This window comes from Centroberyx affinis, unplaced genomic scaffold, assembly GCF_046629955.1.
Source record: "Centroberyx affinis isolate AG114_WGS23_722 - 3 ecotype Tasmania unplaced genomic scaffold, CSIRO-AGI_Caff_v1 ptg005310l_1, whole genome shotgun sequence".
Lineage (NCBI taxonomy): Eukaryota > Metazoa > Chordata > Actinopteri > Beryciformes > Berycidae > Centroberyx > Centroberyx affinis.
The window spans coordinates 172,320-188,491 of NW_027282648.1; the positions used below are offsets into that span (position 1 = coordinate 172,320).

The 16,172-nt window shown below is 44.0% G+C and overlaps 1 protein-coding gene across 1 annotated transcript in view; it reads left to right on the top strand.

Annotated features, from left to right (window-relative positions):
* adamtsl3 (ADAMTS-like 3) overlaps positions 1-16,172 on the top strand; it is a 162,250-nt gene that overhangs the window by 12,922 nt on the left and 133,156 nt on the right. Inside the window, exon 2 of the mRNA XM_071546546.1 lies at positions 5,479-5,598. Within this exon, the coding sequence (XP_071402647.1) occupies positions 5,479-5,598 (120 nt within the window). The remainder of the gene's footprint in view (positions 1-5,478; positions 5,599-16,172) is intronic.

Genomic DNA, 16,172 nt, shown 5'->3' on the forward strand with positions numbered 1-16,172 from the left:
TGTCGTCCCCCCCGGGGGTGGGGTTGGGGTGCACTCTCCTGGTATTATCCCAGTATTGGCTCGTCTGAAGTGACCCAGTGATCCAGAGTGAACCGGCCGCCGCAGGGTGCTGGCAGGGTGAAGGCTGTCCTGACACTGTCCTTCCACTGGTGTGTAAACTCAATTAGGGGAGCCGCGTTACGGTGGGCTGCACCGCCACGACTCAGTAACTTCACAGCAGGACGACCTGACTCTGTGTGTGTGTGTGTGTGTGTGTGTGTGTGTGTGTGTGTGTGTGTGTATGTGTATGCCTGCATGTGTGTGTATGTAGATGTGTGGGGATGACTTGTGCCCACATAATATAAGTGCCAGTATCTATGGGTGATTGTATGTGTGTGTGTGCGTGTGTATGCGTGTATATGTGTGTATGTAGATGTGTGCAGATATGTACCCATATAATGTAAGTGCCAGTGTTTCTGTGTGAGTGTGTGTGTGTGTGCGTGTCTGTGTGTGTGTGTGTGTGCACGTTAGGGCAGAAGTGTGCTGGCATGAAACTATTATATGGCATGAAATGTCCATATAAGTGCTGGTGTCTATGGGTGATTGTGTGTGTGTGTGTGTGTTTCTGTGTGCGTGTGTGTGTATGTGTGTGTGTGTATGTTAGGGCAGACGTGTGCTGGCATGTAACTATGTCCATATAAGTGCTGGTGTCTATGGGTGTGTGTGTGCGTGTGTGTGTGTGTGTGTGTGTGGCCCGATATGGACATAGCCCTCTGTATGCGATGACAAATCACACTGCCGCGAGGCTCTATGCGGGGCTGCACATTATGTAGGGCAGTGGTCCAAACTCAGCCCCCATGTAGCGCTTGTACTCGATATTCCCTTTTTTTGCATTATCAGCAGCAGTGAAAAGAAATGGGAAGAACCTATTTGACTCACGCTCGCAGGGTATCTGCAGGTTTCAGAAAGCCAAATTAAAGACTCTTGAAGACCTATTTAATGCTGCCTGGAATACAATCCAAGACCAATTTAAAAACCTGAATAAAGTGACAAAGTTGGCAAAACCGGTCTCCTTCTGACTGAACACAGCTAATGAACGTTGTGAAGCTGTAAAAGGCAATTTAAGAAAAAAAGACACCGGGAAATTAACTGTTATGGAACATGAAGTTTAATTGTGTTTATTAGAGCAGATGTGATGAAAACAAATTGTACTATCTGTATTAATCTAAGAATAGACATGCATGTGGGTCAGACTTACTGTGACCAACTGGAAGTGCAAGTAATGTAATATGAATATAAAATAAAAATATAGCCGCAAGCGGTGATTGCGGGGTCCAAGCACAATTTGATAAGACAGACAGATAGACAAAACATTATAGAAGACACACAAAAACTGACATGTTGTGAAGATCGAACATGCAGGCTTTTGTGTTGGCCCGTGACTTCTGTCAATTTAATTTCTTTTCTGCAGTCTAAAGCTTCTCATTGCAATCACATTGCTGGAGTTGTTCACAGCCAAACTTTCTATTACTTGTCCTCGATGACTAACGACTTTGGAAAGGACAAGTCTGGATTTTATCCCACAACCTTCCACATGAAAGGCTGATGCTTTACCTACTGAGCCAAACACCTGTTACAGGGTTTAGTGAGGAGAAACTAACTAAAGGGAGAAGTAGTGTGATACTGCAACCTATGATTGACAGACTGACAATGCTAATCACTTTATAGAACATTGTAGTGCTCTCCATTAACGAATAAAAGAATACTAAGTCACATGGGCCACAACCTTATGGTCCAAAGACCTGAGCTTTACCACTCTGCCAACTTCCACTTTGGTGTGTGTCACAGTGGGGAAACAAAACAAAGGGACAAGTGATAGGTCACAGGTGCTAGTCCAACCCTTATTGAAAGCCTCAGAAAGAATATTATATAACTGTATTAGTGCCCCGCATTAATCAATTTACACATGGCTTTACAGACATCATCTTGACAGTCCAGACATCATTTGTATTTACTTTGATGAAAATTGATCAGACTATCTTGAACATATCACTTTGTCAATTTATCAAACTATTACAACTTAAATGATTAAGACCCCTAAAAACTGCAGGGGAGACATTTGGATACAATTTAAAGCCTTAAACAGAGCTAATGTAACATGAGGGACACATTTGAAAAGACGTGCATATTGTAGGCACATAAGTGCAGATGTTCTCACGTACACACACGCATGCGCACACACACACACACACACACACACACGCACACATGCATATATATAGTCGTGTAATGTCTCGGTGAAATGTTTGAAGTCTTGGACGCAGACGTGAAAGCCGTGCACCTGCGTGTGTGTGAGAGAGACGATGAAAGAAACAGAAAGGGAAAGAAAGCGCTGAGGTGTTTATTTTGGTTGGTCTTGTTCAGACATATGGGCTTTGGGAGTCACAGTTTTAGCAGATGGTTGTGTGCTTAGGAGTATCGGGGGTGGGCTGAGGGGGCAGAGGGGGGGTTTGAGGGGGGGTCACACATGGGCTCTGTTTAGGCTAGGTCTGAGTGTGTGTGCGTGTGTGCATAATTATGTGGGTGTATGTGTGATTGTGTGTGTGCGTTTGGAGTGAAAGGTCACTCAGTTCACATCAGCTGATGTCCTGTCCTTCCCTAACAGCCTCATATCAGGGCGGAGAAGGCGGCTTGTGACCAGAAGGTTGCCGGTTTGAATCCCTGGACCAGCTGGGAAGATTAAGCCCTTGAGCAAGGCACTGCACCCTCCACTACTCCCAGTATGTGTGGAGAGGGTCGCTGTATGACCACTTGGTACAATAAGTTGAGGTGATGAAAATGCACCACAGATTGTCCACAGATATCAACCGGGTGTCTTTCTGTTTTTTCATCTAGAGAGTTGTTCTCATTGTAAATCATGGGTTAACAGAGGTGGGAAGTAACTAAGTACATTTACTCCAGTACTGTACTCAAGTACAAGTTCAAGGTACTGGCACTTTACCTGAGTATTTCCAGGCTGATCTTTGGTACCAAGTGATGTCACCTTCTATAGGGTACAACAGGTGGTGACATGGCACTAAAGATCAGCCAATAGCAGATGACAATTTCAGTAGCATGCTTTTTGCCATTAGATATCAGGTTTTACACAGATCTGGGTTTGGTGTTAAGTTACTCTTTAATTGTTATCAGATATCGATATTTAGGTCCTGGATGTTGTCTCTTTCTTATTGGTTCTGTGTTTAAACAGGTTTTCAATGTTGGTGCAGGCCGTCATATCAACATCTATTCAACGTCTAAATGTTGGCTGGGTAGAGTTTGTACTCAGTAGTTGGGGCATGCAACATGGAGGCTGGGTAGGGCGACCCGACCGAGGCATACCAGTCTAGACCGCAAAATTGCTCCACAAAATTGACACTTTGTCAAGTTCACTTGAATACTGCAACTGCACGAGGACCGAGCTATTTCAGCTTTTTCTTTTTTTAGATAATTTATAAAAAGGATGGAGGGAGCAGGATGAATGGATTTGCTGAGTTTAAATAAAATGGAAGATTTTCCTCAACATGCAACTTAATTTGTACCAGTACGTCTCCACAGAAAAAAACAAATCTCGTTCAAGAAGCTGTATGAAACACCTTTTCACCTCTAGTTAAAATTGAAACCTTGTGCGATATGGAAACTGCCAGTCGTTTTCAATATTTTTTCAATAAGTTGTGCAGCCGCACTCACTGCGCCTCCCCATGTGCCATTCAGAGTTTTCCTCCCGCTGGGCAGTTAACCAGTGCTCACCCAAATAATGACAAAATATCATCTGGCATCTAATTTGGTAGTGGGAGGGGAAACTATGGCTTGGTCTCCGTCTCTTTATTTGTTGGTTTGTTCATTCATCCGTCCATCACACGCAATATCTCTGCTGTTTTTCTCTTTACTGAAGAGGATAAACATGTTTTCTATCAGCATTTCACTCCTTCCTCCATCTGCCATTGCCAGAAACCTTTAGCTCCATTTACACCGGAACAACAGCCCCCTCTTCCTTTTTTGTGCCGTAAAGCAATCCAGCGGATTTCCCACCAATGTCACACAATGTAAAATGTCATGTAGAGGCTGTCAATCTTCTTGGCAATGCCCTCATTTGTTTATGGTAATTACACTAACATCTCAAAACGAACACAGTCATGATTTATTAAAATGCTACATGTAGCACCTATAATATGCAAGGGCCGTTGTATGTGGCATGATGAGAAAATAGAAAGAAAAAATCATTCATTCCATTCAAGTTTAATCTGTTCTCTCAAATGGCAGTGATAGAGAACGGTGAGAGAAACTAGAACACTTGAACTCCTTCACACACGCAGAGAAAGAGAGAGAGAGAGAGAAAGAGAGAGAGAGAGAGAGAGGAGTAGAGAGGGAGAGTCAAGAGGTTAGTAACTGATGAAAGTGTGCCAGTCCTCAGACAGTCCTCAGGGAAATGCATACCAGTGGCACTTGTGCTGTGTCTGTCTCTAAGTGGCTCTAAAAGCCTGCAGGAGACACCACTCCCAGTAATCTTAATGGTGGATCATCTCTCTCTCACACAATTCAAGTGGCCTGTATGCACACACACACACACACACACACATGTGCACTCTTTGCGCACACTTTGCGCACACACACAACACACGCCCTCTCGGGAATGACTGGGGCTCTCTAATGCCAGATGCCAGTTACTCCCATCCAATCTCTCTCTCTCTCTCTCTCTCACTCTCTCGCTCTTTCTCTCTCTCTCTCTCTCTCTCTCTCTCTCTCTCTCTCTCTCTCTCTCTCTCTCTCTCTCTCTCTCTCTCTCTCTCTCTCTCTCTCTCTCTCTCTCTCTCTCTCTCTCGCTCTCTGGCTCTCTGGCTCTCTCAGTGTGCAGCACAGCTCCAGTCCGGTCCCTGTTAGCCTGATAATCAGTCTTCTCCTCCCAGCCTTTGGATTATGCTGATCATCCAAAAATCCAGTGTATGAAATACACACTCGCCGACTGTTCTATAAATCACAGAGAAATTGATATGAAATATTCAAGTGTAGCAGAATTTATGAAGAATCAGCAGAGAGTTTGGTAATATCCGAGCGCAGCTTTTCTCTCCTGTGAGTCGAGAGCAATTGGATAGGGGGGCCCCGGCCTGTTTGGGGAGATGATTTCACAGCATCTGTTTAGAAAACACCGGTTGGGTCCAGGTTTCAGCTCACGAAATTAACCTGGGACAGGTTGAGATCCAGATTTATAACTCTGTATACGGTCCTGGGGGGTTGGCTGGAGCGCTCCAGTCCAACTGTCCAACTGCTCCAGGTGTGTGTGTGTGTGTGTGTGTGTGTGTGTCCATTCATGCATGCCTGTGTGTGTGTGTTTAAAGTGTATGGACCTGGGTGCACCGTGATTTCGTGATCTGACTCTAATATTACCAAGCGTCCGCCTGGATACTGATCCACTGACACTGTGTGTGTGTGTGTGTGTGTGTGTGTGTGTGTGTATGTTGCCAGTGTGCAGACAGCCAGCCCCAGAGCGCAGTGTTCCTGCCAGAGTTCGCCCTCTCGCCTCAGGGCAGCTTCCTGGAGGACACCACTGAAGACCAGTTCCTCACCTACAGATACGATGACCAGGTCAGTCTCACACACACACACACACACACACACACACACACACACACACACACACACACACACACACACAGTGATGTTGTGTACAGTATACACTAGGGCTCGACCAATATTTCATGCTGATATTCAATATCTTAGAATTTGATCATTTTTATGCCAACAAATTACAAGTGTTCAGTGTTTCCTCCAGAATTCTGTTCTTGTCAGGGTGGAAAAGCCTCTGAAACATTTAGACCATCAATCAATGAGACTATGCATAAGGACTATTTTCCTCCACTCTGCTGGTATCACCTCATCTACAGTAGGCTGTATACATTTTTATATTTCTGCACCAAGTCATATTTAGCAACAATGCCGTCGGCTGTTCATAGGACGGATAGATGGGGTTCCATAGGACAAAATCTTAAATCTTATTAAACTGGGTCCATGGTCGAATGCAGATCTATTGGGGGGTGATATGAAAACGTGGGAAAACCTGCCATATACAACCAGTGCAGCATTAATCAATTCTACAATAAATATTTAATCAATAACACTGCATCATATCCATCATATCAGAGGTGGACGACACCGACTGGCTGACATACTGAGTAATAGGCCAGTATTGGTGCGATATATCAGTCTAACCCTAGCAAGCACACATTCGAACACTTATGTGCACACACGGATGTGCACGTGCAAATACGGCATACACACATACATGCTTAACCCACTTGGAAGTTGTTTTGTGTCGGTCTGAGCAGCAGATGGTCTCGCCCCAGTGCGGCAATGTGGAACAGAGGCTACAGGTTCAGTAACAGGTGGAGGGTTGCTGCTCTGAAAAGCAAAACTATAGGCTTTAACATCCAGCTCTTCTCCTCTCCAAGGCCTGAATGCGCTCCAAATTTTACACTTCAGCAGTACACTGCAGGTGGGAGATTTGCAGAGTCAGCAACACTGGTACCTGTGTCTCTAGACCATGATGGTTGTCCTACATTCTGCTTCATACAGTTTTGAACAACAGCTAGTAGATAAACGAGACCAATGGTTCTTCAAGGGGTTCCAGGGGTCCTTGAGGGGGTTCCAGGGGTCTTGCTGAGGTTCAAGGGGTTTTTAGGGGGTTCCAGGGGTCCTTGAGGGGGTTCCAGGGGTCCTTGAGGGGGTTCCATGGGTCCTTGTGGGGGTTCCAGCGGTACTTGAGGGGATTCCAGGGGTTCTTGAGGTGGTTCCAGGGGTTCTTGCGGAGGTTCCAGGGGTCTTTGAGGAGGTTCCACGGGGTCTTGCAGAGGTCCCAGGGGTCTTTTAGGAGGTTCCACGGGGTCTTGCAGAGGTTCCAGGGGTCTTTGAGAGGGTTCCAGGGGTTTTTGAGGGGGTTCCAGGGGTCCTTGTAGGGGTTTCAGGGGGCCTTGAGGGGGTTCCAGGGGGCCTTGAGGGGGTTCCAGGGGTCCTTGAGGGGATTCCAACAGTCCTTGAGGGGATTCCAGGGTTTCTTGAGGGGGTTCCAGGGGTCCCCAGCAAAATGAGGAATCGTTTAATTTCACTATCTCAAAATCTTCTTGTGATAGAAAAAGTTAGTCATATTTTTAGATTATCAGTAGAATAAAATAAATTCTTATAATACCATTTCTGAAGAGCACCTGTTGATTGCTTTCTGCCATGGACATTTCTGTTAGCATAGAATGAAGCTAAAGGAGCGCTGCTTTGCTTACCAAGTTTCATATAAGGGAATACAGCTCATCTCTAGTGGCTGGGATGGCTGATCCTCCAAAAAAATGTGATAACAAAATTGGCACCAGGTGTGGCTCAATCAGCAGCAGAAAGGTGGGTGGATATTCACTGACACTCGTCTGTTAAAATGTATAAAGCAAATAAAGCAAATAGAGCTGCAGTTCACAAAAAACATCTCACAACCATTATTCAAAATATCTGAAAAAACCTTAGTCACTTGGTAGCTCTATATAAGCAAGCCCTTCTACTTGGCTCTATATGCCCTGATGAAGACTGTATATAGAGGATCAGCCATCCCAGCCACTAAAGATGAGCTGTATTCCCTTCTCTGTCTATTGATTTTGGTTAGCATAGTTTAATTTCACTATTATTTATTTCACTAGAAAATATCCCCATTTACAGAATGTATAATCGTAGTGTAATCATAGGTTTCACGTTGACCACAATCATCTCCCCACATACAGTGTAGACAGTTCAATTAAAAACTACATCAAAAACAAAACAATGCCGTATGGCGTCGCTGGGATAAAATCTCATTAAACGGGGGTCCGTGGGGCCTATTGTTTATCTGACTGGTAGTCCGTGACTTGAAAATGATTAAGAACCCCTGAACTAAACAACATAGTGTTCACATTTTGAAAATGACATATGAGCAATTGTATGGTACTAATTAAATTACCTGCTTAGTTCACAGTTATAGATTAAAGGGTTTTTATAGATTTTGTTAATTAGCTTTTCCTCATTCATGTCTTGGCTTCCTTTATCCTTCTTCTTCAAAGGAACACCCTGATTAAAAACATGGATGATGCGCTTTTCCCTCAGAATAGGTCATTTATGGCTCAATCAAAAGCAGACAGGCGCATCAAATTAGTTTTACATGTCACTTGACGAGTCTGGTGCGCATATTGAAAACAAGTGGTGTGTATGAAAACAGGCATATGTGATGCTTCCATTGCTTTTCTGCTTTTAATCTGATGCACCTGTCACTTTGAACTATCACTTTAAACTTCACTGTGTACCAGTAACTTTATTAACTGGGATTAACTGTAATACTTGAATTCTCTGCACAATGTCACTTTATATCTATGTCCTGTACTACTATGCACCTCAAAATCCCTCCTGATTAAATACTAAATATGCACGACAGCATTTGTTTAATTGTCTGCACAATATCTCGGATGCTGCTGATAGGATTTTCATGAAACTTAAGGGAATGATGCATCTCATTGCTCCATTCTGGCATTTAAAAAATTGCACTGATTGGTCTAAGTAGGGAGCTACAACGTGTTTTTACTTGTTGGATTTTGCAGAAACTTGACACCTCTGATCTGATTTTGACAAAACCTGGGGAAATAATACATCTCACTGCTGCGTTCCAGCATTCAGCATGACACAGATTGACATATTTGTTACTGATTAACCCAGATGAGGACGTCATCATTCGTGTTTCATCCTTCCTGCCCTTCTTTTTAGGAATGCACTGTGAAGAAAAAGTTTTTCATTGTACTGGGTACTTTTGTAAACTGGAATGACACTAAAGTTGAGTTGAATTGCCTGCCTCTGCAAACTTGGCAAAGAGGCTGGAAAAAAAGTAATTTGTCTGAGGCGCTTCTTGCTGAGGCGCTGTTCGAGGCAGCTGATTACAAAATGCGAGGGTGTGTCTGGACTGTACAAGATAACCTGGATCCACTGGTGTGATCCGAACAAGGAGCCGAAGATATTCTCTCTGCTACTTCCTCGTACTTCCTCGGCTTCACTTTCTGCAGTTGAAGTCCCCAGGTGAGCTCAGGTAGTTGCTAAAATGTTTATACACCGGTCATTATGTTCAGTTAGTATCTGAGCTGTCTTCACTACAGGCTAAGATGCATTACTGTTGTTTACCAGCAGTATCTAAAGCAGTTGTACCAGTCATTGTTTCTCAGGCAACATGCAGCTTCAAGTGAGACGAGAATTGCTTTGGCACGATATCAAAGTGAGTTGGTTTAGGTTGTGCATTCAGCACTATTGCTACGGTCATTTTTCAGTGAATACTCAAATTCTTTCATACACACTCTCAAATATGCAAATGTTAATATCCGTACACACACCCACGCGCACACACAATTACATGCACACAACATGTGCAGCTAGCATGTCACGAGAAAAATACAATTTAAAAGGTTTATCACAGGAACCGTTCATACCTGTTGGCTCAGCTGGGTGGGGAAATTGATTTTAGGGTTAGTGATACAAAAGGAGCTCTTGGTAGCAGAAGTGGTTTTGCACTCATATTGCATTCCTGTAGAGTTCTGTGTGCTTTGATGAGGAGAGTAAGGTAATTTGCTACTCTCCGGTGTTTAAAAAATGCAAATTGTTCTGAGAGCATTTCTGTATTTTTTTTTTTTTCTTCTTATGCCGCAATGAAAATTAAGCCTTTGTACGCTGTGTCAAAGGGTATTGGGTTTAGCCGCACACACACACCCACGCACGCCCACTGATACACACATGCACGTACACCCTCAATGCACCCATTCTTCTCTTTGCAACTTCTGTAATATGGAGCATTTTTTCTTCCTCCGTTTGATTCAATAAAGCAGCGCAGTGCAGTAAAGCGATCCATCTGGCATTGGAGTGCGGTTAATAAGGAGATCTCTCTGCTCTGCTTTGGACCCACATCCACATAAATCAGGTTAAGAACTTGAGAGTACATTGTGTTTTGAAAGCCTTGCAGCTGACAAATATCATACAAATGATCCCTAACGAAACACAGAAACCTTGTTTGGAGAGATTCAGCTTGGATCAGTTGTCTGGAATGCGTTGGCCCAGTCGTCGCTGTATTTGCCGGGTGCAGAACAGAGTGTGCCAGGCCTTTGCATCAAGCCCGAAAAAAGATGGAGGATGACATTATATTTGTCTCTGCAAGGAAATGTATGAGCGAGTTCTGAATAGAGCCCAGTGGCATGAAGGGCTTCTTTCTATAGGGCTGTGCTGCCTTTTTTTTTTTTTTTTAACATACAGACAGGAATGAACTTCCATCTATAAAAGACAGCCTTTCACTGCATAACCTTCCAGCAGAGATGGGCTCTTTTGAAACATTTAACAAGACTTCCTCAGTCACTTCTGAAGGACGAATATAGACAAAGTCATTCAAGTGTGTGTCCTGTCAGTGTAAGGGCTTAGCACGCAGGGGGATATACAGGCGTCATTCTCTCAGTAGAATGTGCAGATGTTGGTGGAGTGACCTGTTATTGGGTTATAAGGCTTATGTGTGACAACTTCAACAATGTCTCATTGACTTTGGTTGGATTTTTGGGGACTATGGATTGGTCTCCATCCGTCCATCTGTTTGTTCTCTCATCACTCACGATATCTCAGACATTGCTGATCAGATTGTGAAGAAACTCGCCTCTGCATTCCAACATTTCCAAAGCTACATTGATTGGCCCAAGGGGGATGGCTGTTTAAAGGCAATACTGTAGCATTTTTTATTGTCAAATTAATTGTGATATCTTCGTACAATTACTGTAAACAAATGAGACCATGGTGGAGATGATTGGTAGCCTCTATCTGATGCCAGTGGTATTGTGTATAGTTCTAGTGTTTCTCAAAATTAACACCACATTTACAATAATCCCTGTTGTTTCCTGTCTCCCATCCCCCATGGCGTATTTGGCTTTACTGAAGAGGATAAACATGTTGGAAGTGATTTTTTCTTTGGCTTTTCACTCATTCCATCCGTCCAGAAACTCTGAAAGCTTTAGCCTTATCTGCTCTGGAAGAACAGCGCCTTCTTCCTGCTTTGTGCCATAAACACCACTGCTTGGATTTTGACGAATCTTGGTAGAAAATATGCATCTCACTGCATTCTGATTTTCAAAAATACACTGATTGGTCAAGGGAGGCGCTATAATTACAGGTCAAAACTGACTTTGACTCTTTTGGGTTTCTGTCTCTGGATGTGTGACTGCAGCAGTGTAGGAAGTGGATGGGGAATGTGTGAAACAGACACTATGTTGCCAGAGTGCTCACCCAGTTGGACCACCACAGTGCAACTTGGTCAAGGTTGCCGGTTCAACTCCTGCATGGGTCGCACAGCCTGCATCCACACTGCAATCAACACACATATCTGATTCTGTTTCATGAACAGTTGATTAGAGATGTTGATTACAGCTATTCAAAGCTTCCCAGTTCTCTATAACTTTCATTTGACTACAGGAGACTACAGGAATAAACGCCTCAAGACCGATGCTTGGAGAACGGTTGCAGCCATCATTGGGGTCAATGGGAGGCTCTGAAGTCATTTTATTGAGTTTTTACTTTCAATTAATGCTGCCTAATTAGCACTTGCTAGCTATCTGTGTTAACTCATCAAAATTTTATAGCATTATGAGGAGGGATCTGCTGTTTGCGTTCAAATAAAAAAAAAAAAAATACAGTTAATTTCCCCATAGGGGTATTTTTAATAATTGATTATAAATTAGTAACAGCTTGAACTTTCACCAGACATTTTGCAGCGCTAAGGCACAAAAGTTATGAATGAGAAGAAAATGTTTTTTTTTTGTTTTTTTTCAGAGGCATAACAGTGTACAGATAAAAAAAAATGCATCCACACAAATAAAACAACTGCAGCCACAGCCTTATTACTGTGCTGTATGACTGGAGTGGACTGTGGCAGTGACATCATCAGTGTGACATGCTTTGCAGTCCATTTTGGAAAAATCTCAATGGAAACTATGGCACTGCATGCGATAGCGGTCAATTGAGCAGGACACAGAGGGGTAATCGCACCTCTGTGTCCTGTTCAATTGACCGCTTTGAAATTTGAAATGTGCCAACCATCCAGTTCATTTTGATGGCCAGTTTTGAACGCAAACAGCAGGGGGCGACATGCCGACTTTCCCTCCCCATGACAGCCGATAACAAAGCAGCACAAACTACATGATTTGCCGGTTCAAACCTTTATAGCTGCAGAACACTACATGCAATCGGGGCCTCTCACATCGCCCACCACCGTTCAGAACAGAGCATCAGCCTCAGCCGAGTTCCTCGCAGTGCGAGCAGATCGACTCACCGCAGTGTTTATATGTGTGTACGTGTTGACAGGAGGACTGTTTGCACACCTTGTGACTGTGATGTGAACGTTCCTGGAACCCCTTATCGTTTGCCTCTGGCAAAGCAAACTCTCACTGATTTATACGGGAGAAAACAGAGCCAGTTAGTCGAAGGAACCGAGTCAAACTGCATTCTGCATGTCTTCTGTCACAGCCAGGAGAGCGATTTGGCTCGGAGCTGGCTTGCCTGTGCGTCTCTGGGCCCGTATTTATCGTGCCTCAAGGTATGACTGCCGGGCCTGGGTCATATAAATAAGACATCAAGGCGTGCTGTGACCGGCTATGTTGAAATGCGCTAAAATCTTGACTGTCAGGCTTTCACAGTTCCGAGGACAGTTCTTTTTCATCGCATGACAGCGCGCTGAGCCGCAAATAGGCGATGACGTAGGTTGGAGGCATGACAGCAGGATAGTCAATATAGGACAGCAGCAGCTCTCTCTACCTACATCTTTATCTCCGGCTGTATTTCTCCCTCTGTCTCGCGCTCTCTGTGAGCTGGTCAAGGCTGTTTTCTCGCTCCTTTTCTCTCTCTCTCCTTTCTTCCTGTTCTCTATTATACACTTGTCTGGCTTGGCGCTCGGTGCCGCGGCCTCCTCTCCAGCATTGTAAAGTAGAAGTTTTGTCAAAAAGTGTTGCTTTCGGAGCAAAAAAGTGCCCTAACTCACAGCAGACACTTTGACGTTCTGCTCAAGTTTTATAGCGGCGATACATTAGTAGCAATACATGGGAATGACTATAATCGAGCAGAACAAAGACATGTGTAGCAGCATATGATGTGGAGTTCGTGGAATTTGTTATGGGAATAGAGTTGAGTCGTAATGTGTTACCTGCGACGGAGGGAGGCGAGACACTTGGTGACTAATAATTCTCTCAGTTCCCCCGGGTCTCGCTACAATAGGAGCCCACTGCCTCAGACAGACATAAATCTGCCGCTCGACGCGCCACCGGCTAAGCTTCATTTCAAAGGAGGCGCTCGCTCCCGTCTCCCTCTATGTAAAATGGATTCAAAAAGGTGATTTGGAAAGACGGATGGGGGGCGATGCCGGAGATCGATGGCGACTCCTTTCTTGTGTAAACTCCAAAGAGGTAGGGATGCGGGGGCACATTTTGTTGGATGGTAACCCAACCATCAACTGCACTTCTTCACCAGCCTTAGCCTGTTACCTTGGTATGCACAGGAGTGCTGTCCAGGCCGAGGGTGAGCTTTATTAGTGCTGCGAGCTCTTATTCACTACCTGTAATTTCAGCCAAACACCCTGAATTTGTCAAAGATGCGTTCCAGCTGTACTGATAATTCCCATGGTTGTGCTAAAAAGGGAGCTAGAAAGTGGTTTTCACTTATTTTGCATTATTATGCGTTATTTTTTATGCGTTATTTTTTATCTTATGTATGTACGCTACTTTGAAGAAAACTTCCAGTACACTTGCACTGGCAACTGTTGTGTAAAAGCCATGATACCCAAGAGGACGTTCTTTACTTTACTTTGCTTTACTGCTTTACTGTCCTCATAGGGCAAATTTCACACATAATGACTACAATATAGCACAGATTACTACAGGTCACATTCAGCAGATTGCAAAAACAGAACACATTTCATCGCTATGCTGCCAGCGCCATCGATATTAGTTGACTGCGCCTCGTATCTGTTTAATTATGTTCGCACACAAAGTCATCATAAAAAAACGCCCTCTCGGGTATTACCGCTATATTAAAACCCATCCACCTTCCATACCTTCACACGGGGTGTTTTGCCTCTCTTTAATCTCATGAGTTTGATTGAATGACTTGACAAATAAGCAGCAAAATGGGTGTGACGCCCTGCAGGTTTGATGCCACCAGTTGACACAACAGAAAGCAGCAGGATGAACAGAGCCATTAGGATTAGCGGTCTTGGTTGACATGTTTCTTGTTGAGAGACAGTGTAGATCAGTTGAAACTCTGCTTCAGCACTACAGTGTTTATGTCATGCTGCATTTTAATCATTTTTGCTCCAAGCTTGGCAGCAGCAGCATCACCAATGTCTTCTTGAATCTAGCTTTTAACTTTTTATTCAGATGTCATCGGTCAGTGTTATCGGCCACAAATACCCGATGGACATTTTACTTGCTGTGAATACTAGGTGAGGGGAGACATATACAGCTGAAGCTGAAACTTTTAGACTGATTGGCTTGGCTTGATTTGTTGCTCAAGTTGAACGATTTCAACTGGACTGAACGCTTCTTGGCCTCCTGCTGCCTAGAGCGCAATTGGGTCTGTTTCACTCCATTCGCCTTCCTCTATTAACAACAAACAACAAAATATGACCGGGCTGTGCAGACAGACGTTGCCTGGCATGAGTGACAGTGTCCACAGCCAAGCAGGGCATAGAGACAGACAGGCTATTGAGTGGATGGGCTGGAACTGGCTTTCTAATGGCAGTTAAAAGGGAAACTGTGGTCATGGCCTAATGGCTCTTAGCTCCACTGCTTATTTTTGAGGTGACATGTGCTGGAGACGAAATACCCTGCAGCCACACTGTGGTCTGTGGTGTGTGTGTGTGTGTGTGTGTGTGTGTGTGTGTGTGTCCCGCTTGCTCCGGGTTGCTCGTAAATGCTGCTCCATGGCTGGCATATTGATTTATGGTGATGAGATTATAACCCTGCGCACACTTGAGTATCAATCCAGCCAGTCTGTTGGATTCTGGGGTGTTTGTATGTGCGTTTGTATGCATGTGTCCTTAAGAAAAGAGTTATTTCTAGGATTGGGATTAGAAGTGGGGGGTTAGGTGGGTTATAGGGTTAAGAAGGTAACGTTTAGGGAATGGAATGAATGTAAGTCAGTAGCATGTCCTCAAGGCTGTAACAGTGCAAGGCTGCACGTGGTTGTTTATTGGATTTTCTTCTACCCACTCATGGTTTTTACCAACAGATTCTTAAAAGCTGGTTTTCCAGCAGGGTTTAAGTACTGTAGAAATAAATAATTCTACCCATTCCACACACGCGCACGCACACACACACACACACACACACACACACACACACACACACACACACACACACACACACACACACACCAGAAGTAAAGGTACTTTCAGGTTGCAGTGAAAAGGGTGGGGATTTTCGGTGTGCTGTCATAGCAACTGTGAGTGAGTGGCGATGTGTAATCTCACTGAAGTGTCCAGTCCAATCCAGCCTGTGCCCAGTAGGCACTTTTCTACGACACCCATAGCAATGCCGGGTGACATTCACTGAAGGCCCATTAAAAAATGGCCTTTTAACATTCTGTCCAATGGCATCTCATTAGGCCTCGGTACCTTCCCAGCTCCACACTTTGACTATGTGATTAACTCTGTTCATTCCCGTATTAGCAGCAGGGATTATTGATCCGTAGCAGCCTCGCTCGTTGTCTCACCTTCCCTCAGACGTAATGGAATTGTCTCTGAAATAACTTGCTGCTAATGTTTTGGCTTGGGCATGCAAAGCTGTGGTGGTGAGATCAGAATCACAGGAGGGCTATGTGGAATAAATGTAGACCGATTATATAGGGCTGATAATGGGCTTTTATTAAAAATCAGATCTGGTCTAGTCAGTGTGGTCCACCTCTGATATGATGGATATGATGCAGTTTGATTCCATATTTGTTGTAGAATTGATCAATACTACACTGGTTATCTATAACCTGAATTGATTCTAATGAGACATTTTGATCAGATTCCACACAAGTATGCATTAATATATTTTGTAGTTATTATTCTCCTTCAGTGGAGATTTTCAGTGTCCCATAATGGTCTAAATGCTGTG